General features: G+C 50.1%; 7 protein-coding genes across 7 annotated transcripts; 1 reads left to right on the top strand and 6 right to left on the bottom strand.

The window, feature by feature from the left end:
* Window positions 1–605: 605 nt before the first annotated feature.
* Window positions 606–4,865, bottom strand: TbgDal_VIII5620 (ubiquitin carboxyl-terminal hydrolase, putative; the record flags this gene model as incomplete). The annotated part of the gene is made up of 1 exon (XM_011777598.1): window positions 606–4,865. The coding sequence occupies one exon, from the start codon at window positions 4,863–4,865 to the stop codon at window positions 606–608; it is 4,260 nt and encodes a 1,419-aa protein (XP_011775900.1).
* Window positions 4,866–5,211: 346 nt separating this feature from the next.
* Window positions 5,212–6,708, bottom strand: TbgDal_VIII5610 (hypothetical protein, conserved; the record flags this gene model as incomplete). The annotated part of the gene is made up of 1 exon (XM_011777597.1): window positions 5,212–6,708. The coding sequence occupies one exon, from the start codon at window positions 6,706–6,708 to the stop codon at window positions 5,212–5,214; it is 1,497 nt and encodes a 498-aa protein (XP_011775899.1).
* Window positions 6,709–7,743: 1,035 nt separating this feature from the next.
* Window positions 7,744–8,742, bottom strand: TbgDal_VIII5600 (transaldolase, putative; the record flags this gene model as incomplete). Its single annotated transcript, XM_011777596.1, has 1 exon — window positions 7,744–8,742. One exon carries the CDS (start codon window positions 8,740–8,742, stop codon window positions 7,744–7,746), a length of 999 nt encoding a protein of 332 aa, XP_011775898.1.
* Window positions 8,743–9,162: 420 nt separating this feature from the next.
* TbgDal_VIII5590 (hypothetical protein, unlikely) lies at window positions 9,163–9,489 on the bottom strand (the record flags this gene model as incomplete). Its single annotated transcript, XM_011777595.1, has 1 exon — window positions 9,163–9,489. The coding sequence occupies one exon, from the start codon at window positions 9,487–9,489 to the stop codon at window positions 9,163–9,165; it is 327 nt and encodes a 108-aa protein (XP_011775897.1).
* Window positions 9,490–9,736: 247 nt separating this feature from the next.
* On the bottom strand, window positions 9,737–10,549 carry TbgDal_VIII5580 (hypothetical protein, conserved; the record flags this gene model as incomplete). The annotated part of the gene is made up of 1 exon (XM_011777594.1): window positions 9,737–10,549. One exon carries the CDS (start codon window positions 10,547–10,549, stop codon window positions 9,737–9,739), a length of 813 nt encoding a protein of 270 aa, XP_011775896.1.
* A 1,529-nt stretch (window positions 10,550–12,078) lies between these two features.
* TbgDal_VIII5570 (hypothetical protein, unlikely) lies at window positions 12,079–12,432 on the top strand (the record flags this gene model as incomplete). Its single annotated transcript, XM_011777593.1, has 1 exon — window positions 12,079–12,432. One exon carries the CDS (start codon window positions 12,079–12,081, stop codon window positions 12,430–12,432), a length of 354 nt encoding a protein of 117 aa, XP_011775895.1.
* Window positions 12,433–13,271: 839 nt separating this feature from the next.
* On the bottom strand, window positions 13,272–27,704 carry TbgDal_VIII5560 (hypothetical protein, conserved; the record flags this gene model as incomplete). Its single annotated transcript, XM_011777592.1, has 1 exon — window positions 13,272–27,704. The coding sequence occupies one exon, from the start codon at window positions 27,702–27,704 to the stop codon at window positions 13,272–13,274; it is 14,433 nt and encodes a 4,810-aa protein (XP_011775894.1).
* Between the last annotated feature and the right edge of the window lie 37 nt (window positions 27,705–27,741).

The raw sequence follows: 27,741 nt of genomic DNA, 5'->3' as shown, positions 1-27,741 counted from the left end.
ACGTACAGATCGTTAACCAATCCCGATCATCAATCCCCTACACAGCATTATGATCGCTTCAAATGATATACAACTGAAAACAATTTCTCCACCTCCCCCCAAGCAAATGTATTACAGGTGCAACGGCTCGCTTTGAAGTACAGGGTTCGCATATCTCACAACCGCTCCCGGTAAGCACCACCGTCCCCAGCTGCTAATATGGGTAGGAAAACCACAAAACAGAAAAAGAGAAAACACAGGAGTCCTGCAATGCAGTGGTATGTGCGCAGAAAAACAAAACAACAAAGGTGAAAGGGGAAGAGAGGGGATTTCCAACGAAACGAAGACAACCCACCGGCTACCGGTGGCACGATGGGGAGTGTGGCACCGCCAGAATTAAGTAAGTGAAAACGGCGCATGCATTAAAATGAAGTTGTCATTCCGCATACACGCGGACACGAGGGAGGGAGAGGGAAAACCCAACATTCGAATATAGGCCCCTCCTTAGCCACTAACACACGTCACGCTTCACAAACATATATACGTATATTTTGAACACAAACTTCGCCTCCGGCAGGCACACCGGCTGCGGCTTCCAGCTCGGAACTCAAATCGGCCCTTCTTTCCTACAGTGCCGCTTCACACATTTCACAGCGCTCCGCTTCGCGAACGTTCAGGTAAGTGCAAACTGCACATGCCTTCTGCCCTGGAGCCTTCCTCTCGCGCCCGTTTTGTACGTTATCCAGCACTCCGTACAGTCGAGTCGCTCCGAATGCCGCAACGTCTTCTGCAGTTGGCGTTTCTGAACAAGATGTTGGAGCCCCCGGCACCCGAATACTGAGGCTGTCATTTACTAGCACCTTTTCTAAAGGTGTGTTCGAGGCGTCAACTGTTACTTCATCGCCATCACGAAGGCCGCACTCAAACAACGTACATGTGTCCACATCAACCGTGGAGAGTGCTCCCGTTGCCGACCCCTCATTGCGATCGTCGGATGCTACAGAAGGGGAAGCTGCGCCATCAGGAGCATTTCCATTGCTGTTTGCACACGTGTTCTCCTTGCAGATCTTATTGGGTCCAAGCGGCTTTCGCCCGAGGAGCAATTTCATGTCATTCACAGGTAGGATGTAGCCGTGATATTCAAGCACTCGCTGAGAAATTTCAACCTTCAGTTTTCCCACAGTCATGTTGTAACTAACACCAGAGAGCACATCATTAGCATCGTAGTGTTGTCTCTTACTGCGGCGAAGGTGGAGACGCAACCGTAAACTGCCATCTATGAAGCCCCGAGACAACTCTGTAACCCCGTCAAGTACGGCAGTCGAGCAGATCTTACATGTCGGCGGGTCAAGCATGCGCTCCCCCCTTCGCTCCACAAACAACACAACTCTGCCATTGTTCAAGCGGGTGACAAGATCATTTGAGTCAGTTACCTCCGGTAGTAGCTGTCCCTCGCCCCCATACCTTTCGAGCACGGCAATCATCTCCTTTAGCGGTACTAGCACGATTGGAGGGAAGTGGACCGACCCACTCTCTTCAACGACATCAAGCGCCGATGGATCCTTCAGCCAACTTTTCCATGCCCGTATAATAGGGCCAAGGGTAAACGTTTTGCTCCAATGAGCGTCTGTGGGGTTGAGTGAACTCGGTGGCAGCACCGTGCCTCCGTGTTGGCAAAAAAACGCAGAATAGTCGACACAAGGTGGTGGGCCAACACCCGTATCGGCATCATTTGTATACCATTTGTACCACCGCGCTACCCACCATGCTGGGATACAACCATACACAGCGGAAACATCTGGGGGTGTCGCTGCACGGAGTGCAGCGAGTTCGTCACAGGCCGATTGCAAAGGTGAGGGAACTTCTATAACATCAGGGATAGATTGGGAGTTTTCACAGGTCACTTCACAGACTTGTTGACTGTCCGACGGTTCTTGTGACTGCTTTCTGTCGCACCTTACAGGCGGCGTGGGGAGGGTCCTCTGTTTTTTCTCCCGTTGTCCCTCCACCTCCTTCAGACTCTTAATTCGAGCTTCAACTGCCGTGATCTTGTCCTCTTGCTCCCTTTCCCACGTGCGGTAACAGCGACGATACGAGCGCTTAATATCTCGTTTCCACACGAGCGTGTTGGGATGTCGAATACGAACCTCCACAGAAGGAAGTGCCATCACCCGACTAGCCTCTAGAAGCGTAGAAAAACGCTTTCCTTCGTTTAACTTTTCCATCTTAGCACTGTGGCGCTCCATCATCATCCTCATTTTGTTTTGAATGCATTCCAGGCACTTGCCTGTGCGACTGACAGGGAGGTAGGGAAGTAACATTTCCATATGTGCCTTCACTGAAGGGGTGAGGGTATGCTTGACGCTGACACTGTCACCATAGAACAGTTGCAAGATACGCTTCTTGAGGAGATGCCAAACAGATGCTGGAACCTCGCGAACTGCCGCAACTGAGGAAAGAAGTTGGTGTTCACACAGAAGCTTCGACGGAGACGGCAGTGGTATCACTTCGGTGTCCACATCCTCGCTTCTTGCTTTCATCGCAACTACAAGACCCGTGAATCCCTGTTGCTTCACAATGTACCGATACTTTTCAGTCACCTTTAGCATCTGTTCCCAGTGTTCCACCGCTTCCACACTCACGTATACCAGCTCGTCGGCGTCTTCACGTTCAGCAAACTTGGACGTAGGGGTGACAGCGGTCTGGATCTCCATGTCCTCATTCCATGACGTCTTTATCCGCTGGACCTCTTTCGACATGCGTTTGACGCATTCCTCGCAAATGTACTCACTAAGTTTCCACCCCTTGAAGGGAGTAAACTCACCAACAGTAGTTAGAGAAGTGAGCAACGAGGGTACGCTGTTGAGAAAACTATTCAATCTCCTGGCCGAAGCTCCTGACAGGAGTTTGTACTGACCCCATGGTGCTAATTTTCCGTGAGGGCAACGCACGTCCTCCAAGTAGTCTGTTAGTGTAGACTTATAAATGCTCTTGATCAGAACGCAGTCCCCTGGCATCGCTCCTTTTGTGGTGTCAAGAACCATCTCCGCGGCCACCGGTGGTGCATTGTCTTCAACTTCTTTGCTATCGCTACCAGCCGCCGGCAACTCATTACTTAATTCAACCGCCGATTTGCTCGAGTTCCGGCGATGGCGCTTCATTCCTCTCTCGAAACTACAATAACGATTTGTATCAATATAAGAGGGAATGAAACAGCGACCGAAGAGCTTCATCCATCGAGTGGGAAATGCTACGTACTGTGTAAGATCTTCACACTCCTCCATAACGGCTATTGGATGACCCTTACGTCGCGCGCTGCGGTAAAAGATATCATCGGCCACATCTTTCCACTGCTTCATAAAATTCATCACAACCGACCGCTGCAACTGCCTAGCCTGTCGGACCTTCTCCACTTCGTGATTTAGGCGTTCGATATGATTTTGCAGATGAGGGGGCAAGATGATAGTTGTGTCCAGTGCCCCCGCCCTCTCAACGTCTTCTTCAGCAGAAGTCAATGGGTTGTTTGTTGGATGCGCATGCCGTTCGTACACTAACATATAGGCCTCTTTGGACGAAGCCCGCGTCCCATGAAAGCGCTGTAGCCTCGTCACTACTGCATTATCAAATTGATACCATCCACCGTGGCCGTCCATTTTCCCGTGGTAGGTGTAGTGTCCACACACTGCAGCCTCACCGTGATGGTTGACAACGCCGACAAGCCTGTAAAGCTGTGCACCGTTCGAACGGGTTTCTACTACAGAATCGGCGACACCACTATTATTACTCGCCGTTTGCTTTTGCACTTGCCTCCACCTATCTTTGTACGGTGTAAGATCCCACTCAATCGGAAAACTAACTGATCGTGTTATTTTTTCCCGCCTCTTCTCCTGCAGACTGAAACTAAACCGGTTAAAATGAACCACAAGAACGTCAGGTAACGTTCGAATATGCAGACGCGAAAATGCACTCGTTACAGCACCACATTCCTCGCATTTAAAACCTTGCACTTCATGGACGCGGAGTAACTCCTCCAGCGACTCCTCGATGCTCTGCCTCACCGGGAGCGAAAGGAAGGAGAAGGGCTCGGCTCGCTTACACGATCGACCACACTTGCTGCACTCTCGATCATGCAAAATGGTGCCCTCAAAGACGTGTCTTACAGCATCTCCTACCTCTCGCTGAAGCCAGTTAATTAGTAACACGAAGAACTCTTGGGCATCCTGCTGGATCCCCTTATCGATGGAAAGGAAAGACGCAAAGCGTTCGGCATCCACACCTCTCTCATCGCGACTGTACGCCATCTCCGCGAACAACTCACCTAAGCCTGATGCCAGAAGGGGCGTAATCTTCTTTGCAGAGTTGTGGGCAGCGACAGGGAACGAAGCAGACGCCCGTAACACTTCATCCCGCACTGCAGGGATGTGGAAGAGCATCTGCAGCACAGCGTTCAAATAACAGGTGTTACCCAAGTCACGTATGCCTCTCCGAATAGGGTATTTGTAGACGTCTACTGAGGAGGTGCCTGCAGGAGAATCACCGTCATTTGGCCCATGTTCACCCCGTTGCAGCTGCGGTTGATGCGACGATGCAAGGGACGTATCATCACCCAAAAGGTCCGCTACAAAATCTTGTAGTGTAGTGTTATTTGTTGACAAGGTGCTGAGTCCAGCGAGACACCATGGTGACGCCACGCACCCCACCGGACAATCGGACGGTAAGGTGTGTCGGACACAGCAGGGTGTACGCAGACGATATGCCAACGTGATGACATCAACACTCAACGGAGAGGGTGAAGATCCCGCAGCGGCGTTACAGGTGTCTTGATTCACCGCTTTCTGTTCATTTCCGGCATGAAATTCATCCACCCAGCTATCTAGATCAAGCATACCTCGTGCGCGACAAAGAGGTGGACTCACCCTTCAAGTCGAACGGCGGGTAAAAGATAAAGAGAAAGGGGGGGGGGGGAAACCAATTAAAACAGGTAAAGAATCGTCGTTGTTCTTCTGGGGAACTTTGTCAAAGAAAGAGAAGACGCAACAGAGGTATCCCACCTTCACTTCACATGCTGCGACAGCGCTCAGCAACGGAAAATAGCCCTCCACATCGAACACAACAATAACAGGAAGAAATGTCCTCGCGCGTTCCACAAAAGCTCTCCCTTTTTCAGAAGAGGAAGAATTGGGCACCCCCGCACTGTCTCGTCCAAATCACCTAGCAAATGCAACTCCACAATCAAGAAAGGAGTACTAAGATAGGGTACGTATCGGATGCTGAGCAGCGCACCAACTTCTCAGGGTCACTACCCAGGCGCCGTGCTTCATTTTCCGTTAGACGCGCATCTGTGAAGGGCTTTAGAACAAGCAGCTGCCGCCTTCCATACCGTCGCACAAGCGGATGCTCCCGCTTATGGTGCTTCGATGGCAAAGAACGGAAGAAGCAGCGTTGAAACCTGCCTGCTATTTGCGGTGTCACGCAACCACTCGCTTCTCCAACTGTTTCTGTGTCCGGCCAACTCACCATGCTTTTGTGTTTACCGTCGATGCAGTCAGTATTTTCGATGCTTAAACGGCAGTCATTTGCTGGAGGTTCGATTCCCGTGTCAGCAGGGGCTCCAGCGATGGATGTTGGTGGTGGCAGCCTCGTGCTGGAAGATCCCTCAGGTACGGTCTTTAGTGCATCATCCGATACGAAGTAAAAGAAGTTTGTCTGAGCATCATGTTTGTGGTGAGCAAATGTATTTGCCGTACGTTCATGCTCCGCTGGGGCTCCCGCAAGCACCCATGCGTCTTCGTAACCGGGCATAGTCTCACTTTGGCTCATGAAGAAGTTCCCAAGTAGAATGTCGGGCTTTGCCACCTTGGAAATAAATTCAAGTGCTATTTCACGATGAGGATCAAGTCTCCCCCTGACCCTTTGCAGTTGCGGTTGCCGCCCAGGTGTTGCTTCATCTTTACCAACCTGCAGTGTAAATGGACTTCCGCCCGAACTCACCTCCAGCGGAGCAAGTGGCCTCCCCCCTAACCCCAGACTTTTTCCACGATAAGTAAGATCAACGTTGCTCAGTACAAAACGCAGGCCACCATCAGACCCCGACGCATTTGACACGAATTCAGCTGTAAGGCAAGGGCTAGTGGGAAGCAACCGTCCGTCCCACAAGGAGTCGATGCGTCTGAACAACTGGATGTGGCCACATCGCCCGTTGCGTGTGCTTCCTATACATTGGTACCTACACTCACCCCGCCCTTTGTTGAGTGGGAGTTGTTCGGTTTCAGTTCCCTCAAGAAGGGCGCTGCGACCTGGTCCGATATGATCACCTTCTACGGTAGATGATGACTGTGGAGAGCAGAGGGCTTCCGCCACCTCCAGAGAGGAATCCTGCAAAGCAACGATGTCTGGAGCCGCCTCTGAAATGGTGCGCTGGAGGAGAGGGATCCTCTCAGCCAACGTCAGTCGGCGCTTGCAGCGGTGATGCGTTTGACCCGCTGCGTCCACGGACCATGAGAGAAGTGAGAGGGCCGGTGCCGTCGAGGCCATTCGGGCAGCTGTTGCCCGCGTCGCTGAAGGTCCCCAAACGGCCAGTGGCGTGTGAGGCCGCGCAACAGGGTGGCGGCGTATTAGTCGGTAGTGCTGGAAATGATACGCATGCATATCTATGTAAAATTTAAAAGAAACAAGAGAGAAAGTACGGGAGGTAATAAAACTCGGTGGTTTAAAAAGGGAGAAGGGCATTCAAGTTGGAAAGTACGATTCCATAAACTTAGTGCGCTTCCACATTTTTGTATTGATGAATGAAATTGTAAGCAAACGATGCTTTGCTACTCCCCTCCCATTATCTTTCATTCGTTCGCTCATTACTTGTATTCCCCTTTTCTGCCATCCTTATCCCTTTCGTGCGCGACTTAAAGTCACACAGGAAGAGGTGCGTGTGCGTGTGGGGAGGGGGAGGAAAGAATTACACTCGCTATTTCAGCAAAACAAAGACGAAAAAGATATGGAAAGACAGAGAAAGTACCGTTGACGAAAAATATAAAAATATGAAAACAAAAGGTAAAGGAAAAGGAGCGTTCAATAACACTCGACGTTCGACAAGTTTTAAAAGTTAAACTTGACGCGATAAGGGGCTATTAATCACCTGCTCTTGCTTTCCATCAAACGTTGAACAAACTCGACTGGACCATCAGTGAGAACTGAAATACAGCGAAGATGATAACATAAACGTACATAAGGCAGTGGGAACAAGCCCAACAACCGAGGGAAATCGTTTCCGAGTTCAGCCGAACAACGACTAACAGTAATAGAAGCGTCGACGCCACAGTGACGGAAAGAGCGTGCATATTATCACTTACCGTCGCACGCAAGTTTGTGTGGGCAAATTTTGGTCTCCCTACCGGGAACGGTACTGTCAAACATTAATGTTACTTCTGTCATTACAAACCTTCCTTTTTCCCAGTTTCCCCTCTTCATTCCACTTAGCCACCTGCGCCACATCCGAAAAGCAACATAGTGTTTACCCGTGGAATGTCACCAGTAGTGTATTTCCATTGAGGCTTCTTATTAATTCGATTCACTTAGCCTCGTCTCCGCTACAGCATTGTGTATGGATGGAGTGACCATTATAGTCTACTATAACAATCTCAGTCGCAACACAATACTCGCACTTCAACCAACAGCCGGGTACCAATCAAACCCGTAAAAACGTATCTACTTTACCATGTCGCCAAAGATGAATATATCTGAAAGTTACTTGATGGTGGGTACCCTCCCTTACAAAAGTGTAGCGATGAGTGCTTCCAACTTTTCTGTATCCTTTGCAAAGTTTCGGATACCTTCTTCCAACTTCTCAACTGCCATGTTGTTTGTCTCCCTCTCAAAGAGAGATTCCGGTCTTGTCAATTCAGAACGCTTCGGTATGGATTGGGTGAGTTGTGCCGGGTCCAATTTCCGCACGACTTCACCAGGTGTGCTGGCGAGTTCTTGCAGTAGCTTAGGAGAAATGGTAAGTTTATCACAACCAGCCAACTCTAGTACTTCACCAGTGTTGCGGAACGATGCTCCCATCACAACGGTTTTGTAACCATGCTCCTTGTAGTAGTTGTAAATTTTCGTTACAGCAATGACGCCTGGATCCTGTGCTCCAATGAATGTGTCGGCCTGCTCCGGGTACTTTGCTTTATACCAATCCAATACTCGACCAACGAAGGGAGAGATGAGGGCAACGCCTGCTTGAGCACAGGCCACGGCCTGATCGAATGAGAATAGTAATGTGAGGTTGCAGTTGATGCCCTCACGTTCCAGGCGCTCCGCGGCGCGAATGCCCTCCCACGTGGAAGCCAGCTTTATATACAACCTTTCCTTTGGTACACCAGCCTCCGCATACAATTGCACGATATGTTGCGCCTTCTTGACCATCTTGTCAGCGTCGTAGGAGAGGCGAGCATCTACCTCTGAGCTCACCCGACCAGGAATGGCCTTTAGGATTTCCACACCGAAACTCACTGTTAGTTTGTCAACTGCGAGCTCCAGCAACTGGGCGCGCTCATCATCAGCGCTGGAGAGGAGGCCATCACGTAGCCGAGAGACATTAGAGCGTGCAAACTCTACGGCACTGTTGACGAGGTGAGCGTGTTGCGGGACCTGACTGCCAGCTAGGACCAACGATGGGTTAGTTGTGGCATCTTCAGCAGAAAATTCTTTCAGAAGAGAGAAATCTGCTGTGTCGATTACAACACATGTGTGTTTCTTGAGGCTCTCCAGTTGATTCATGTCTTGTTGCCTTCCCCCTTCTAAGCCGGCGAACAATTCTTTATATTCCTTGGTAAAGTTATCTTCTTTGTCTCCTACAAATTTTTCCTGTCGTCTGCCTTCTTTTTGTTTAGATGTTGCGACTGTGATGTTCCACTCGTGAGGGAATGTATAAGTTTAAGATCGGGGGTGACAAAACAGAGATGCAGTATATTCGAAAAGTGACATTATGAAAATACAATGAGAGGGTACAGTGTTTCTTTTTTTTTTTTCAAATGCGCACACTAAAAAATAAAACAGCGCTAATGATCACAACAACACACGTGCACCGGCACAAAAGAAAACAGAGATACAAAATAACAAATTGTGAAATAGATGTCTCACTTCTGCGCTCTCTCCATTCCGCAGTTCGGTAATACTTGACAGTAGGATACCACTGCGTTAATTAAAAAAAGAAAAGGGAACGGAAAAAAAAAACGCGAACGCAACCCGCATACCTGTAGGGGCTACGGGGGGAAGGGCATTGCAAATATGCAGTGCGGGAGGGGGGAAAACAGGTAAAAAAAAAACGGACAGGTTTTTTTTTAAATATTGCGGTACAGACATACAGTACAAGAACAGACGGACTAAAAGAGAAAGATTAAAACAAAAGAGCAGAGGGGGGAAAGGGATCTGCGGGTGACAAATCGATAGGTGGTCGCTAGATAGAAGAAAATTAAAAGATATTCCTTCCATGGTATAACCACGATCCGGAAGCAAAGAGAGCATTACATATTACACAACTAGAAGGGGAAGCGTTGCAACGCTGAGGAAGATATAGGAAAGGGAAAGAAAACTCCCGGTCCTCTTCGGTCCTTTGCGCGATGGAAGAAGTCAATAGAGGTTTCAAAACGACAAAAAGTATGTTAGAAGTCTAAGTGTCTCCCTCTACCACTTACCACTAATACTGGTTGACTGTCCAACCTGACGCTATGGACGACACACACGCTCCTTTTCCTGCGCAGCTTCCCTCCCCTCACCTCGTAACCACGCTTGATTGAATCTCGTGTTTGTAACCAAGGTGTTCGAGAGTGTCCATAAGGGTGCCATCATCTTCCATCTCTTGCATCTCCTCATAGTTTCCTACATAACTGGTGCCAACAAACAGTGCCGGTAGTGGTGGTGCACCCCTTTTCCCTGTGCATGCCGCGTACATCTCACGCAAATTTCGTTGCAGTGTTGGACTGTCCGCAACATTCACAGGTTCGTACGTGATACGCTTAAGGTACAACAGCGTCTCCGCCCGGCGACAGTGGTCACGAATGCGACGATCACCCGTCATACTTGTGAAGAATAGTTTCACCCCAACAAAGTTTGCACTATGTGAATTGGAATACGATAGCATGAATGGCTGCAGCTCCTCCACACCTCCTCGATTCCCTTCGGGTAAGTCACGCTGCTGTTTCATAGTTGTTTGATCCAGCCCCTCTTGTGGTTGTGAACTCTGCAAAGGTAAGCTGTGACCCGTTGAGGTGTCATCCGTTCCCTCTTGGAGAACTTGCACCTCCTGACCTTCACTTTCCCCGGAATTTACTAATCCCTTGTTGGCGGGGTTGTCGAGTTTCATACTCTCTTCAATGAGGCGGAGCATATATACAACCTTATCAATGGTGTACCGTTTCCTACCAACGAGGAAGGCCATTTCCTCAATAACGTCTGCATCTACGGATGGAAAGGCCAACGTCAACTGCTGTCGTGTCCGTTCCTCGTCCGGGTATTTGAGTGAAGTACCGCTTCGAAATTCCTCCTCAGGTGAGGGCGTGCACTCTGTAACTTTTCTCGTTTCCATAATCGTTAAGCAAATGTTGCCAGTGCTATCTCTCACCTCCAACCGATTTATGTGATACTTTTTATAGCTCTTCTATTACTATTTTTTTTGAATATCCCTCCCGTATCTTTTAATCCTTACCCTTATTACTTCTCTTCGCGCTTTCTACCGGGCAACACTGCGTATTACCAGCCCCGGTTAAGTGACCGGCTACGTTACCACCCTCTTTTGTTTTTTTTTCTGTTTCTCAAACGTACTGCTAACCTTCCTAGTCGGGGGTTGTGTCAGGAATAAAACAAAATAAAAAGTGGGTACAAGTAACTTAGTGCACGGGTGGGAACGCAAGGTGCCAAACAGGTTAGCTATGTTTAACGGACAGGGAAAGAGCAAATTTCATATCAACATGTAGTTTATATGCGCGCCCACGTGGGATCCACGGCAACAAATCATGGGCACATCCACGCATTCAAAACGTAAAACTGTGAAAACTAATTGAACTAAAATGATGATGATGATGATGGGGAGGGAAAGAGAAAAAGTCGCGCTTGCCCGCCTCTCCCCACTTCCTCCTACTACCTCCCCATTTTACCGACAGTTTTTGGTGTGCCAATATGTTTGTTTTCGTTTCAGCTGTGGCCACCGCTCAATACACTTGTGTTAAGTGTTCATTAGCTGTCTACAATGCGTATCACGAGTTTTCTTCCCCTTGCCCCTCAATAACTGCTCGTGAACGGAACAGCCCTTCACTTTTCCACGATGCATTCCTTTCAGCGCACAATGTATTTTCATACATTATATAATGCAGCTTATCCCTGTTCGTTTTTACTAATACACTTGGTACAACGATGGTGAAAACCTAAACCAACCAACGCTTATACCACCACTACCTCGTGGTGTTTAATTCGTCGGTTTGGATGAATTTCCTTGAAGCACTGGGAAGCCGGATGGGGCCTTGTGATCGTGGTCAGAGGAACCGGCGGGGCGGCGTGGCGGGGCCCTGTCACCCCGTGTTGGCTCTTGAGGCATTGTGCCACGTGTGGTACTACTTGGCATGATTTGGCAGGCGAATGAGTTAACAGTTATATGTTCCTGGTCCCCCTTTTTCCCCTTCGGTTGCCGCTGTTTGACGAGAGATTCTCCGCCCAAACCCTTTACTCACTTCAAAAGAAAAAGAAAGGGATAGTAGTTACACCAGGTGTAGTGTTTTATTTGTTTCTTCAACTAGTCACCGTTCGGAAGTATTTCCCCCCCTCCTTACCGGAGCCGATGATGCTGCGCAATCGCGTTCCAACTTCCCTCGTACGCGGGAATATATATATATATATATATATATTGATAGATATGTATATATACGTGTAATTCTCTATTCTTTTCCCACGTTACAAACCCTTATCTGGTGGTACCTACTTTGTGCTCTTCCGTTACTTTTCCTTTTACTTCTGTTTCCTTCCCCCCCTCCTACAATGCTATAGTCAGAGGTTCGCGTTAATGAGATAAGCAAGGACCATTCCGAAAGAAAAATAGAAGAGTAATACCAAGCGAGTTGGTTAATGAAATTCATTGTGTTACCGCAACCACACCGTGGGGCGAAGCATAGCAGTGAAAATGGAAAACAAATTGTGAAAGCCTCCCAATCAACTTTAAAGCAACAACAACAACGATATCACACTAGTCTCAGGTTCTTCCCCCCTCAGATAGTCTTTCCCCACCCGCCTTCACTATTTTACTTTTACACCCACCCACTCCCCTTCGTTTTAAACATATCAGCGATTACTCCAAAATATTCGCGGAATCCGACCTCGCTGACAACCTTTCCCTTTTGGAGAAGTGTGGGAAGGCTACGGTTACCAAAAATGGTAGCACATGGAAAGGAAAGCGAAAGGTTTCTCCTCTCCCCTGTGTAAAGAGCAAAGCAACAGGGAGTGAAAGGAGGAGAAAGTGAAGGAACTATGTGAAGAATTCACTTAATTATAGACAGAAAAAGAAAAAGAACAAAAAGGATCCTGAACCCCCACGGTTATAGTTACAAGAGAACGACACGTGCCTAAATCACACTTGCAGGCAACGACTGAGTAAAACCCGTCAGAACGCCCCCACTTCACGGCACGCAAAAACAGGGTAAACAAGTGAAGGGCTGAGAAGGGGAAAGTGTTCATACTAAAAAGGGAAGTAAAACAGTAAAAGACGCTTTAACCATATAGCAAGCAAAAAAAAAAAAGAATGAGAGAGAAACGGGAAAAAGAAAACGTTAAATGCGGCCGCCCTAATTCACCCTCAACAACAGTTGGGGGTGTATAAATGCATATATACTACTTATATAAGCGCACTTGCGACCAGCTAATCACGTCCTTCCGTGCTTCCATACAGTCTCTCTGGCTGTCCGCTACTTCACACGCTTTATTCCTCCACAGTCGCAATACTACGCATCAAAGCTTCACCTACTAACAATAATACCGATAACAAAAGAAGCGACGAAGGGTACGAGGGCTCTAGTTTTGCAGCGCCACTGTACCATTTCCCCCTCCACACACACACACATACATACCCACATCATCCATCATTTTATTATCTCAGATGTTCCTCCCCCTTTACCTGGTTTCCTATCTGCTTCCCGCCATTGCCATCATAGTGTACTCTGTTTCACATATAAATACCCGCCCCGCTATACGTCCCCCCTCCCCTTCGTACACTGCTTCAGCATCCAATCGACCCTCACCCGCTTAAACCAAAGAACCAAAAACCACTACAGCACCTTTCGGATCCTTCGCTTCCAGCAACGGCGCCTCAACTCGGTAGAGGTGTGACTCTCTTTTCCAACGTATTCCCATCCGTCAGGACCGGCGGCACCCCTGGAGAGGAACCAATCGGAATCCCACGACCAACCGTGTGGGGGGTTGTAGTCGGATCTGCGCTGCACACGGCAACCCTCAGAGTCCTCCCACGGGGAACGACCTTGCGGTAAAACCCTGCTTGACCAAACAAACACAACCTTTGCCTCGTATTCGTAGAGCACCACCGTACGAAAGGCCTCCTTGGGGCTCTCGGGTTTAAATTTTGTTCCGGGAAATGAATCGTCCGCGGGAGAACCACTCCAGCCCCTAAAAGAAGATGCTGTTGCCGACGACACGGATCCATGTTTGAGTTGTGCAGAGCAGAAAACGCCATCTGATACGGAATCGGAAGAGGAGGTGCACGTTGGGTTTTTAGTAGCAATGTGTACAAGTCGGAGTATGGCTGAGGTGGGCATTGGTCTGATTACCGACACCCAACGTCGACGTCGGACCTTCGACCTCGGGAGCTGTTCTCTGGTATATTTACCATGATAATTTTTGCTGTACTTCCACCCCTCAAAATTCGTGCCATAGCGTTGAACCTGCCACATATCTGGCCGCGGTCCCCCTCCCTGCTTTCGTTGCATCTGTTCCTTTGTACACGGCAACCACTGCGGTTTGTCATCAGACCACGAACTCTCAGACCCAACCGTCCACTTCGAACCGTCATGCTCCCCGCGCTCGTACTCAAAGACGGTAAGCAGCGAGTTGCGTTCGGCCACCGCTCCATTCGCATGAAATTCACGCAACCCCCTTCGACGCCTTACCTTGGGAAGGTGAGAGGAGTCGCATGCCCTTGCCGCTGTGCCTGTCAGTCGGGAAACATCTGCCAACAGACCCGCAACGGGTTTAGTCACGAGTCCAAGCGCTCCTTTACCCATCCCAAAAAGCAAACCGCGAGCACCACCCTGAGTGGCTCCCTCCACAGGCGCGTTCACAACACCTTTAACACCGCTGGCAAGGCCATGCAGTACACACGCTCCAGCTCCACCACTACGCGAGGAGGTACGAGAACCATCTCCAAAGACATCTATAATGCTAGCACCGGTTTTTGCGAGGTTTGATACGGCGCCGAGTCCTCCACCGGCAGTTTCCCTCAGCAAAGCGGCGGAGCCAGCTGCCAAGCCACGGGCAAACGCCTTTGGTGACTCCTGCAAACCGGCGACGGGCTCCTGGAAGAACTTGAGTGCACCGGCGCCAAAACCGGAGAACAGTTTGATAGGAGCTCCGATTAGCGGAAGAGAAGAAGCGTATTGGTAGAACAAGCCTGCCATAAGCGTATAGGACTTATCCCAGTATACTTTCAGAAGCCACTCCCAAAGTACACCTGCACTACCGGAGCGTCTCTCTATGTTGAGGCCAGGCAAATTGATATGTACATCTTCACATGACTGAATCATCATGGACAGCAATGCTGCGGTTCGAACACGCACATGCTCCCGAATGAAGTCATGCCCACCGGCCTCGCGTTCGAACCATACTCGCACTTCCAACGGGTTTACAACCATGCACCGAAGGATTACACGTGTATTCATGGCACCCACGGTTACTGGGGCGTTATCAAAGAGCTCCTGTTCCGTCGGAGCTTGAGCGCGCATGGGTTGCTCTACAGTGAGCTGCGCCCCAAAGCTGGCAATTGCGACGAGCACGTTATCAGATAATCGAACAGCAATCGGAACAACGTTGAGACAAACTTGATTCACACAAAGCAGCGCCCGGGCTGGAACTATCTCACGTTCCACATAGGCAGAAATGCACTGCACATCGTTAGCGGCGCGGATAGCCACAAGGCAAACCTCATATACTGGTTTCTCCTCACATTGGTTGTCGATTTGAATATTCTTCACAGTGAAATTAACCGTTTCCTTAGTATCCTTCCTGGTAACGTGGCAACGAACATCTTCGATTGCAACAAGAAGAATTTCTTGGTCCATCGTCACAAGCGAACAGGTAACATAGGACAAGTTCATAACCACATCTAATGGAGTCGGGGGTGGTGGCTGATACACGCGGAGGGAGCGTTCGTTCAAAATACTGTCTGATTCCAGGGGGTTCAGCACGCCACCACCAGCAGCGCCTCTAGTTGTACACATACCGGCGCTGGTGGCGACTTTAAGTTCGACAATCTGCTGCCCGAATGGCCCAAAGCCAACAACATACTCAATATCTAGTTCATTGTACCTTTCTTCCTGTCTCATGGGTCTGTCGAAGTCGAACTCGACGAAGGGGGTCGGCTGCTCTCCTTCCCATCTGGGGGGTTCTTCACCAACATCCGCGGTAGCGGTTGTGTCCCAGGTTCCCGACTCGAGGGTGATGCGAGTGCGGGTTGGTTTATCACGCGGGTTCATTACGAACGGCGTTGAGCAACCGGGTCCGACGCGCGCCAGCCGATGGCCATGCGCGCCGTGCAACTCCAACGACAGCGGTGTTCGGTTAAGAAGGATATAGGGTGACACGGGAAGGTCTTGCACAGTGAAGAAGGTGTATGGTCCGTCAACTACCACAGATGTTTCTACAACCACACTGGCCCGCTTAGCTTCCCCACCCTCACATACCCCATGGGCCACCACTAACTCACTGGCGACCTCTTCCAGACTCACGGGATTACCATATACCCGGGCACCCTTATCCGCAAGCACGAAAACAGCGTAGCCCAGCTCCGAGCAGCACCTAGCCGTTACGAAGAGCGGTGTGGAGGAATTTGGAGGTATATGTTGAGCGATGTCATAACGGCAACGGAAACACCTTCCACTAACTTTATCTGGCACTCCACCGACAGTGCGAGTGTCCTTTCCACTAGAAGATGACCCAGGCGGGGCCGCATCCAACAAAGCCTGGGCAACGTATAGGTCCCGGGGTGTTCGGTTGACAATGGTCCACCGTGGCACGATGGTGACAAAGCGTGAGCCGTACATGTCCACTTGCATCGTGCACATTAGGTGAAAGAGTATAGGACCGCGATTGCTGGTGCCTCTCTCGGCCGATCCTTTATCCATCCTTTCCCCTAACACGATCGCACTACTGTCTTGCACGTGAAGGGGAATAGCACGCGCTTCGTAGTCCATGATGTGAACGTTCACAAAGAACTCTCGCGCATCGGCACTTTGGGGCGACGCCGGATACGCACTTTTCATCTGTTTTGGTAAAAAGCGAAAATTTGTCCCCGCGCATGATATCTCGACGCCCGAAGAACTACACTCCCGTAGCTCTATCGGAAGCGGCGCAAAGTTAACGATAGAGTACGGCGTGCTAAGCACAATTTTATTGTCCTTACATCGCACGTTGATTCGAAGCTCGCGTGAATCGCCTAGTTGAGCCCTAAGAACAACATGTGTTGTGCGCGGCTTGAGTTTTACTGGTGTCGGTGTCGAGTATATTACGCCATTGCTGTCTTTGTCTTCGTGATGCACCTCAAAGTGAAAACACGCTCTGTCCACACTTGTCTCACCCTGAATAACATCAGCACGCTCCGCTGCCTTCACTACAGAACTGAAAAGGTTCTGCTTTCCCGGTCCGTCCTTGTGGATCCTGAAGCGAACGCTGCATGGGAGGTTGTTCTCAATACAAATATGTGGTTCAATGGAAATGACAAACATGGGTGTACCGGCCCAGATGTCCTCCTGCCGTTCATGTATCGTAAAAACAAAGAGTTTCTCCCTCCGTTTCACGCCACGGGAGTGGAGCGTGGTGGAGGAGGCGCTCAATAGTGAACTCAAAGTTGGGGCTGCACCAGTACCTACAGCAAGAGCCTCGGTATACTCTTCATCAACGGTCTGAACAGGTCGCAACTGAAGTTTTCGGTCAAGCGAGAAGTCCGGGTGAAAGTAGAAACTCTCCTGCGGGCCTACAGCGGGCACGCCGCTTACGACCTCCACGTGGGTGCTGACGTTGTTCTTCAGACAAATAATCATGTCGGTGCGATGAACCGGGTAGCACCGAAGGGACACAACACGGAAGAGGCGTTTAGAGCCTTCTCTGTGCGAAAGCGTCGTTTGCACCCTCACCACCATATCGGGGTAGCGTACGTACAGAGGCGATCGGAACCAGTTGATAGTCACACCGACGGAACTGACGCTGTGTGTTCGACGCAAAGTACCATAATTTTTATTCACATTCGTTGCTACGGAGCGTCCGCGTGGCTCTATCGGTAGTCCATCAAACTCTAAAGATTCACTGAAATAGTTATGCACCTCCACATACGCCACATATTTATGTCCATCATCACAAACCCCCTCTGCTACTTCGGCACTAGTGCCTCGGCCACTAACCTCATCCAAGGTCTCATCATCTGTTTGAAGTAAACTGTGTCCGTTCCCGCGGAACTTCCTTCGAAGTTGTCTCTGCAGCTCTGATGTGGGGGAGAAGTCCTCTGAAAGCTTCCTTAGTAATTTCACGTTCATCGGAGACAACACATAGTCGAATTTCTCCACCTTAATCCAGTATGCTGACGTCCGCACATCGCCCCCAAACGTCATCGTAATATGCTCCACAAGCGGCTCCCACACAGCGGCGTTGTCATTGAGGTTGCGTACCTGAAGCTTCATGTGGGTATGAAGACCCTTATCCGCCGTATAGGATGTCTCAAAAGGGGCTACACAGCGTAACTGCAACATACCGCCGCTATCGCTCAGCAATAAAATGTCAACGGGGTCGACGGCAAACCACACGTTCGTTTCTGGTAGGGCCATTTTCCCTGTGCAACAACGATAGCACAATACCCCAGGGCCCTCTTCACTTGTGGCAAGCTTGGCACACTGCATCTCGCATATACGACACTCCCCCAGTGCGGGTACATCGACAAGCGGTTTTAAGTTTTCGTCCTCGAGCTCCACATTAACTGGGTACACTGGGACTTCCCCTTCATGAGTGAAAGCACTCATAGTGTCCTTAACTAACTCAACGAGAGAACGCACCAACGACACGCGTAGACACAATCCCTGAGATGCTAAAGATCCCGTGACAGACACCCTGTCGGTTCCGGCGACAGCCACAGTAAACGTAGAGGGTTGGAGCGCCACTTCATCCCTTGTGGATGTGCGAATGTCTCTCAACGTCACTTTGGCACAGTTTTGTTTCAGTACACCATCATCCAGCTGACGCGTTGTAGTGAAATCCAGAGCCATAAACATGCAAACACCTATGTCTTCTGCTTCCTCAGCCATGACGCGTAGCATAACATCCTTACACTCTACACTCACCGTTGACCTCACCTCTTCACCACTAACCTGACGTGGTACGATGTTTGATTGACATTGAGGGATGACTGATGTGCTATTCAGTGATACGGCACCCACTTGTGGTTGTTGCTGCGGCAGCTGTATTGAAGTAACTGGTTGCTTCGCGGGATCCACAGATGGGGCCGCCATGTTTTTATGAGTAGGTGCAGCAGTTGACTCAACTCCGCCTCTGCTGCGACGCCTGACCGGGCGAAAGACCGCTGCGACAACCCGGTCGTGGTGTGCTATTTTTTCAATCACACACGATTTTGTTGTGAACACAGATGCGTTACCACCAAAGCTAACAAAGGAGCTGAGCGCGTACATGCCTGGAACCACTATGCAGCCATTAGTAATTGTAAGTTCGCAGTTGTCATCTAACACAATGTGCGGGGCTGGCGGACCCAAGAGACACAACTTATATTGGTTGAGATCCAGAACATAAGAGCAACGTGACTTGTTGCCTGTTATGAGGATGTGGGTAGGGTCGAGTGACAAGTTGCTCTTTAGCACATAAACATCGTCAGTAAGACGACATATAGGAATGGGGCTAAGCGGGGTTCGAGCAACTTTCATGCAGAACGGGCCGTACAATATGTTCCTGGCATCGACCAAGATCTGTGGAGTGATCGTGGTATGCAGGCATCCCAAACGAACAGTGGTGCTCGAATCAGTTTCCCGGCTGTTTCCGTTGACACTCATGACGGTCACAGAAGCAACTTCAACATCCCTCGAAGCAAAGAGAGAAGCCCTCTCGTTATTGTCATCGAAACTACCCCAAGAGCAGTGCCGAATCACCAGACCTTCCAGGAATAATTTGCTGTTGCTATTGGTGAGTGGTGGGACGGGAACTGCGTTCGAATTATCGTTTCCGTTTGCAGTTCTACTCAGCCTTGACGTGGTAACCTGTTCCACGGTAAGATGGTCAACGGTGATTTCAAATTTGTCGTCGATGTTTGCGACGAGACGTTGCATTACAGCGCTTACCTTCATTGAGGTGCTAACTTCATTGGTGACAGACTCAGAGTTGGTTATGGTGCCATCAGCTGTTGCGGCAGTTACGTTCACATCGCCTGTGGGTAGTCCACAACCATGTGCAGCCCCCTGCACCTGCAGTCCTAGCAAGGGGTCCTTCGCCCGCCTCTTTCCAGCAGCCCCCCCTGAAGGCGAAGCTACACTAGAGGTGTGGAAACTCGTGGCGCTCATGCTTCCGTCGTGATGACCGCTCGCCCCCTGTGAGTGAGAAGATGGAAATGCCCCACAACTATCTCCCCAAACAGGTGGGGAACAGCCAAAAGAGCTAAAGGCCCCCACTACGTCAAGTAAGGTATTCAACTGTGCCTCCGTTAACCTCGCAGACAGCATTGGTACGGAAACATTCAGGCTCATCATCTCATCATTTGGCACCCCAACAGATTCATCTGATGCCACAGTAGGGATGACATCATCAGTGATTAACCGAGAGAACTCCACCTCGATGCTGCTGCTATGGTTGAACGCAGACCCACCGAGAATGTTAAGAGATAGGCGGTTTATACTGAGCGAAAACACCTCAGCATGTGGGGCGCACATTGCTACGTTACTTCCCTGAGCAGCAGCACAGCGCAATTTGTTCCTTACAACAAAATCGCCCAGAAACACCTCAACCACATTTTGTGAATCAACAGCGTCGAGAAGCTTAATGCAGGGACGTCCGATGGCCACCTCCACTTCGGTTAGTTGCTGTCTCTCGCGTATCTGCTGGGCCGTTTTCTCCGCTACGTAGTCGTACGCTTTCCCACGGTTTACATCTGATATGTTTCCCAATATATCTGCAGTTACCTGGACAGCTGCATATGTAACATCCGGCACCGAAACAATCAAGAAAGAGGAAATTCGGCATCGCAGCTGCTGTACATAACAGGGTGCAGCAGCACAATCACAATCCCTAGTGACGCTTCTGTTATTTGGGGGCGATGTAGTCAGCACAAAATCAATGACGGCAGGGGACCCATTCTCCTCCCCATCCATCGGTAGCATTAATTCAGATCCCTTCACTTTCTTAGAGTACAGGTTCTGGACGACGAGCCAGCCAATCGAAACGGTGAGTGTACTTGACGCGTCGGCAAACGAGCACAAATCAACATTCAAATCCTTGTACTCGGCAAGAAATACCTCTTGACCGTCATGAAGAGCTAGGGTTCGGCAGCAATTTAATCTAACAGAAAGTCGATGCTCCCAACCGGTTTCTGATGGCAAAACAGTCGTAGGGACCCCTGATACTGACGGCAAGGAAGGCGGAAGCTGTACAGACAATAACATGTTGAGAAGACTTCCTACCGCTTTCGGCACCACCCTAAAATTAACCTCGGCCATGCAGACAGAAGTTGTCTTCTCCGCACTCTTCACGTGCACCGTGAGAGCCCCTTCACCGCAGGCTTCCATGAGCCGCTGGTTGGTAAAGTGCTCCACTGTTGTCACAGACTTAACGGCAATATCCACATCCCCAGCAGCGTTGACGTGAATCTTGAGCCCACCGAGTGCGGTTGTGTGCACATGCAAACCCAAAACATCATGCATTGCAAGGACAATAGAGGAGGCTTCTACATGGATATTTTGGGTAATGGGTTCCTCCACTAGATCAGTTGAGCGCTCACCGACTACCTGCTCCTTTCGATCGTTCAGAACATTTGGTTCTTTAATTCCTTCCTTTTCGCAAGCCCCCGCAACTGCACCGGAATGCGTGACATTATTAGCTACACTGTTGCCACTGTCATCGGGTGGCACCATGAGATTCCACTGAATAACCCAAAGGAGTTTCTCTACACCCACTGGATGAAGCAGCGCCGTTGCTTTGTCTACGACCACGGAGATGTCTGCGTTGCGTTCTTCAAGTTTGTATCTTAAGCGTACTGTTGTTTCCTCCAACATTTCCGGAATGGACACTCCAACCACTTTAGTTGAGACCGTGCAGCTTCCGCTCCGCTTGTCAAATAATATTTCCGACCCCATTAGACCCAGATGAGCCTCAATATTGCGCGATTTGTTCGCTAACTCTTGCGCGTTCCCCGCAAATATAATGCAGGGCTGCTGCCATAACACCTGGACATGTATGGCACCATTGTTGACCATCTGGTCAGCAGCGCGAGCTAGCCGCTCGCGCTGCTCCCGCATAACTCCCAAATTCGATATTTTGGCTATTGGCTGGTCTGGCTGCGCGCAATATTCCACAATCTGTGCAACAAGCGGTGCGGAAAAGAGAGTTGCCAATTCACCTACTGCAATTCTTACACGCTGTTGTGGGTTTTCAGGTGTTCCACCAATATGGCACCTCAGGTTTAAAATATCTGGGGTGGCTGTCCCTACGGGTTGATTAGGTGAAGCAGTTGTTGTTGTGGGATTAGTTAATGCAGCAGCTGGTGCTGTTGTCGTCCCCCCCGCAGGCGTACGCGGAGAGCGCGCTGAGTTTATGCCTGTCAGAAGAAGATTTTCCTGAGTGTTGTCAAACGAGGACAAATGCAAGTCGTCGGTTTCGTGCTTCTTAAACAGCACACGCTCACCTGAGGCAGAATGCCGTACCACCAAGTCATGCATTCTAACAGTTACCGTCGTGGTATTAAGATACTTTATGACGTCGGCGTGCAATGACGTGATATCCGCTTCAAGAAACTCCTCCCGCGAAATCGTTAGGAACGGCACGTTGACCGCACGCGTTGTCACAATACATCGAAATGGTTTGGCCCCTTCCATACCCTCAGAGGGTTCCTTGAACCCTTGGCACAGCCTCCGCGGAGGAGCAGAATCATCCGTCGACGCTACGTGTTGCAGTGCCTCAACTACCGCCTGATTGCAAACAAAATCGTACACAGCAAGCCACTGGTCTGAAACAGCAAAGCGCTCCAACGTGAAGTCAACGACAAGTGTTTGAATATCTACAAAGTCTCTTGAAAGACCACCGGCAGATGCAGAATCTTGCGGTTGGTTCAGTTGTTCTTGCAATAATTGATGTAATTGCTCTGGTGTGAGATCTTCAAAGTCTACGGAACTAGCACCGTCCCCTGTCGTCGCGTTGATTTTGTCAACTTGGTCATTCATTCCTTCTTTGTTTGCTCCCTTGCACGGATCACACCATGGGGCCGGAAGGTTGCCCAGTTCGACGCGGCCACAACCACATAGTAACATCGTCGCCCGGCACGTTTCTTCATAAACATCGTGCAGTTCAAGCTTATCCCATCGCAAACTGAGTTCACCGCCAGGGGCCCTCTGATCAAAAGTGAAGCCGTTGCCCTCAAGACGAAAACGAGCGCCACTACTTGATGTGTCGAGCAGCGACAGTGTTAAGCGCCCGGCTCGCCACACTACATGAGCTCCACTCTGCGCCTCGGTTATCTCTTGCGGCAAGCAAGCGGCGACGGAAGGCCGTCGTGCATCGCCTACCTCTGAGGATTCACGGCGACTTCCAGTAAGCGACTGCAAACGCGGGGGCGCTGGTGGTGGTGGGGGAGGCGCGCGCGTTAGGTTCCCACTAATAAGGCGGCACAGATCCACAATGTCTCCCTCTGTTAGGGCAAGCACCAGTTCATCTCCCCGCAATTCAACACGCAGCGGTTCATCAGACAACTGATCAAGTGGGCTTTTTAGGGAGACATCGAGCGATGTTGTCGGCATTAACACCTTCCCCTCCTCCGCTGATTGCATTCGTTCGGCGTCGACTCCGTGGGGAAACCCGTGCAGAAGGCGTATTTCGCGCAGGGAAATGTTCATAGATTGTTTTTCTTCAGCTGAAAGAAGGCTACTTTGCACCGCAACATGATCCACTGAAACACGAAACCGCTCGATGTCGTTCTCCACTCTCGCATCGACAGGGAGGTTGAATGTCAGGTCCTGTGCAAACACTCGCACGCTTGTCAGCAGCTGCGGTGGTTCAATTAGTGACGGCCCAGCGGGAACTCGACCGTCGTAGCGCGTCCTTAACGAAAGACCCGACAACTCCGCAAAGAGACCTGTACAAAAATATTGCGAAAGAACCATGACGCTGTGAATGTCTAAATGTATGTCGCTGGAGCTGAATTCTAACTCCGCAAAGCCGGAAAACCGCAGTTCTGAGACATTGGTTAATTTACGCTTCCCATCGGCACCAGTTTGAAATATGGGCATCACCGGGCGGCTGGTGCGATACGTGAACGTAAGATGTTGCCGTTGCTCACTCTCTGAAGACTGAAGTCTGGGTGGTAAGTTTTCCTGCGAAGAAGCCAACTGGCCGCTGCCAGACCCTGGTGTCATTGCGGCTACTGCTACCGTTGCCCCAGTTTCCAACGGTTGTGTCACCTTGGACTTTATGAGCGAGGCATGAGGTGGTGCTACTCGACGTTGCAGCACAACGCGATTTGATGGGGAAACGTCGTGCACTTCGGAGAGTGACACCTCCACCTGCTGTACGCTACCGTTGACTTCCATCGTGACGGAGTTTTTCCTCAAGAATAAGTTCACCTCCTTGAAGGTGGCGTACGCTATGGGGTAATCCCTTGGTTGCCTCTCACCCTTTCCTGCCGATTGCTCTTGTGAAGGTTGCCTCTCCACACAACGTTCCATCAACTCCACTGTTGCGATACCAGCAATGCGGAGTGACATCTGCACCACAGGTGTATCTGGCATTCGGAACATATGCTGCACTTGCTTAATTTGCAACTCCTGCATAACGTCAAAGGGAATCTTTGCGCCCCTTTCAAACTTTACGGTGTCTACACCATCTTCGTCGCTCCTCGTAAGTTGTGGAATGGCATCCGAAGTAGTGGCTATGAGGTTTGTGATGTCGACCACCGCCTCAAGGAGTTCCATGCACGACGTGTTTAGGCAAAATTTTAGTGGAGGTTGCATCACGATATCAACATGCATGGGCACGTCTGCTGCCATTTCTGCGTTACAGTGGATTGAAGGACCAGCAATTATAAGGTGATCCGGTTCCCTAGCATCAAGGCAATACGGATCGTTGAGTACCATCTCCAGCAGCTGCTTCTGTGTGCGCACATGTAGTGTCATAAGAGCTGTCCTGAAGGCCATGGTGAAGCGAGGCGCAACAAGGGGTTGTCGTGTTTCCAAGTCATCCTCAAAAATAGAAATACCAAGTTCCTCGATTGTGGCGTGTAACCGAACATACGGTAAGTCTGCTTGCGCCCGCTGGGCTACTACCGGTGCTGTGCTCGCGAGGGCGTCATCCGAATCCGATTCCGAGTTTTTCGCTTTCCGAGGCCGTGATGCATTCCCTGTGCAGGAGTTGAAGTATGACCCCTCGGCGGAGGGTGCGCCCGCTGAAGTCGAACCTCCTACACCAACAGTTGGACCTATTCCTCCAGGGGAACCCGCCGCCGCCAAAAGTTTTTCAGCCCCGAGCACTGCAGTGTCTACCGACGGCATTGCGACCGGATCGTTGTCATCTTCTGTTCCGGCAGCGGCCAAGTACGCGACCCACTGTTCTACCATGTTCGACAGGACATGGGCCTGACCCACCGAACACGCCATGCACAACTTGGGAACTACCATCCGCACAATGAGCCACTCCCGGTTGTTAGCCATATCTCTGTCTATAAGCTGTAATACTGAAGCAGAGTACGCTATCTCCGGTACGAGCATGAAACCACTGCCTTGTCGCTCCAACACTGACCCCAGCGTCCCGAGTTCGATGAAGAATTTAGAGAAGTCAGCTGTGCTAGAATAATAATGCCACTCTTCATTTTGCCCACCAGCCTGCGCCGCTAATAGTCGTTGCTGTTTCTCAGTCTCTGTCAAGGGCTGCGTGTCAAACATGGCATGCCCTAATGACACAGCCAGCGCTGGTTCATCCAAAGCCCCTCTCAGAGTTTTGGGGAAAATTATGTGAGGTCCTGCAGCATCCAAAGAGATTTTGTAGCCCTTTGTGTTAGTCATAGCCTGACGCAACTCGGTGGAGGCAGCTTGACCGACCGTAAGCGCAAAGTCCTTTGTCCTACCCACAACATATCCAACGTCGAGCCCTTTGGGAACATGAAAAAAGCGCACAATAGCATCGATAGTTGGCGGATCAGCAACGACGCGCAACGGAAGTAGACGCATATTCATAGTAAAATCAAGGTGTGTGTCTTCAATGGGTTGCTCTACCGGGTTAAGCGCAGCACTACACTCCAGTAGTGGAACACTGTTCCACGAACGGGAACGTTCAGTAACCACGCCAAGATCCTCACTGCTTGGACCACAACGGAAGGGCAAACCTTCAACAAGCGACGGCAACCGTTCTCGTAGCGTTTCATCCTCCACTGGGTTCGACAATGTGAGATTATCTGTGACTATTCGTACCTGCACGGAGTTTGGGGCATTAAAAGTTTTTACTAAGAGACCCACATCATGAAGTACCAAGTCAAGTTTCTGAGTCTTTGACAAATAGAGAGTGGTGTGGTGCATAGAGAGTTCGAACTGAGCATCAAACCAGCAGTACGATTCCGGTAGCTTCTCCTCCTCATTTTCTTCTCCTGTATCACTTCCATTTGCTTCACCAGGATCAAGACCATATTCCCGCTCAAGTTCCTCAAGCGCCCGGGCTTCCTCGTCCTCCTGAGGTTCCGGATCATTAGGCTGACGACGAATCCAAGACAACCATCCCCCCTTTTTGGGTCCTTCCTCAGCAGGTTGCGCTTCGGCCTTCTTTGCTTCGGTGTCCTTGCGCTTGAGTTGAATGGCGTTGGCCAGTTGTGCATAAACATACTTTCGACCGGCAATCATGTCAGGTACTGTCATGAAACGGGTAATAAAGCGGTATGCTCGCTGCTTCTCCGGTGACATCTCAGTTTTCCTCACAACATCGCGGTAGAGGACGTGGTAGTCCACAATGCAGACTTCGGAGATGCGCTGCAACAATCTCTCACGTTTCGGGGCGGCCGTTACAGATCGTACTGCCTTAATTGCATAGCGCCACCATGCACAAGCATTTCCAGTAACTGGTGCGTTTGGCCGCCGCGACAAAACCTCTGTTAGACTGGTCCAGTTGCTTAACAAAGAGATGGTGCGGATTAGTGTAAGGTATTGGGCACGATTAAACTTCGACTGGAAACTATCCAACCTCATCCGCACCTTTAAGTACGGTTCCCAAATGAGGTCCCTAATAAAGTTTTTTAAGATCAAATTCACATCCACATGACCCTTCACGGGTCCAACGATGGTTGAATGTTCAACATCACCTTCCTCGACACGTTCCCTCATCGCGATCACCCACTTTGACATATCGTTAACCCTCGATATGAAGAAACCATGGGGATTCAGTTCGTATCGCGCTGGGTCGTCGCAATAGCACTGCAAGCCGGCGAACTCCAACCTTTTTGTCATGCGCCGCATCCCTACAGGGTCGACAAATTTTTCATTTCCCGTGAAAAGATCGACCGTAAACAATCTGACATCACCGAGTATCACACCAGCCACAGTCTTAGTGGCCTCATCTTCGTAACGAACATGCACACTCTGAACTTTAATGACTATGTTATTTACTACAAGTTCCCCCAGACGAGAGAGATAACCGTCCTTTCCCTTCCCCTTCTCCGTAGCCGAAGGAGTCACCGAGGCCCCGGTGGTTGCTCCCGGTGCCTTCTCTGTAGTGTCCGCAGCAGCACCTGCACTGGTGGCAGCAGCTGCGCCAGCGCTATTGTTTGCGTTGTTCTCCCTCGTACGCCTTCGCTCTGCCTCAAATTGTTCCAGCTCACGTGACTTCCGTGCTGCTGCGGCGTCGAGCTTTGCCGCCTTACTCAGCACCACGTCACGGCATTCCGTATTACCCTTGACACATATAAGTAACTCACCTATTTCCATAACTACAGGCTTCGATCGCAATTGTGTGTACGGTACCACCAGGTTGACCCTCTTACAAATGCCACGTTGTACCGTTAACGGAAGGCGCGGAGCCGGGTTCACACCAGGTGTTGGTGCTGCTTTCGTTGCACCCTCAAAAGAAAAGTTATCACCGATGGGATCGCCCTGGATTAGTGCCTCAAGCACGCTCTTCTTCAGCATTAAATCCTTGAGCACAACATTGCCATTCCACAAGTCAACATTTAGTTGTTTCGAATCCAAGTTTTCCACAAACTGTGACAAGTAGGGCACAATAATGGAGCTGAGGTACTTTTCAAGCATTGCAAGGAATGTGGTGGATGCGCACGGTCCTAAAGGG

Source organism: Trypanosoma brucei, chromosome 8 (assembly GCF_000210295.1).
Source record: "Trypanosoma brucei gambiense DAL972 chromosome 8, complete sequence".
Lineage (NCBI taxonomy): Eukaryota > Euglenozoa > Kinetoplastea > Trypanosomatida > Trypanosomatidae > Trypanosoma > Trypanosoma brucei.
Note: the sequence above shows the minus strand (reverse complement) of the source record. Positions and strands in the feature narration are given on the sequence as shown.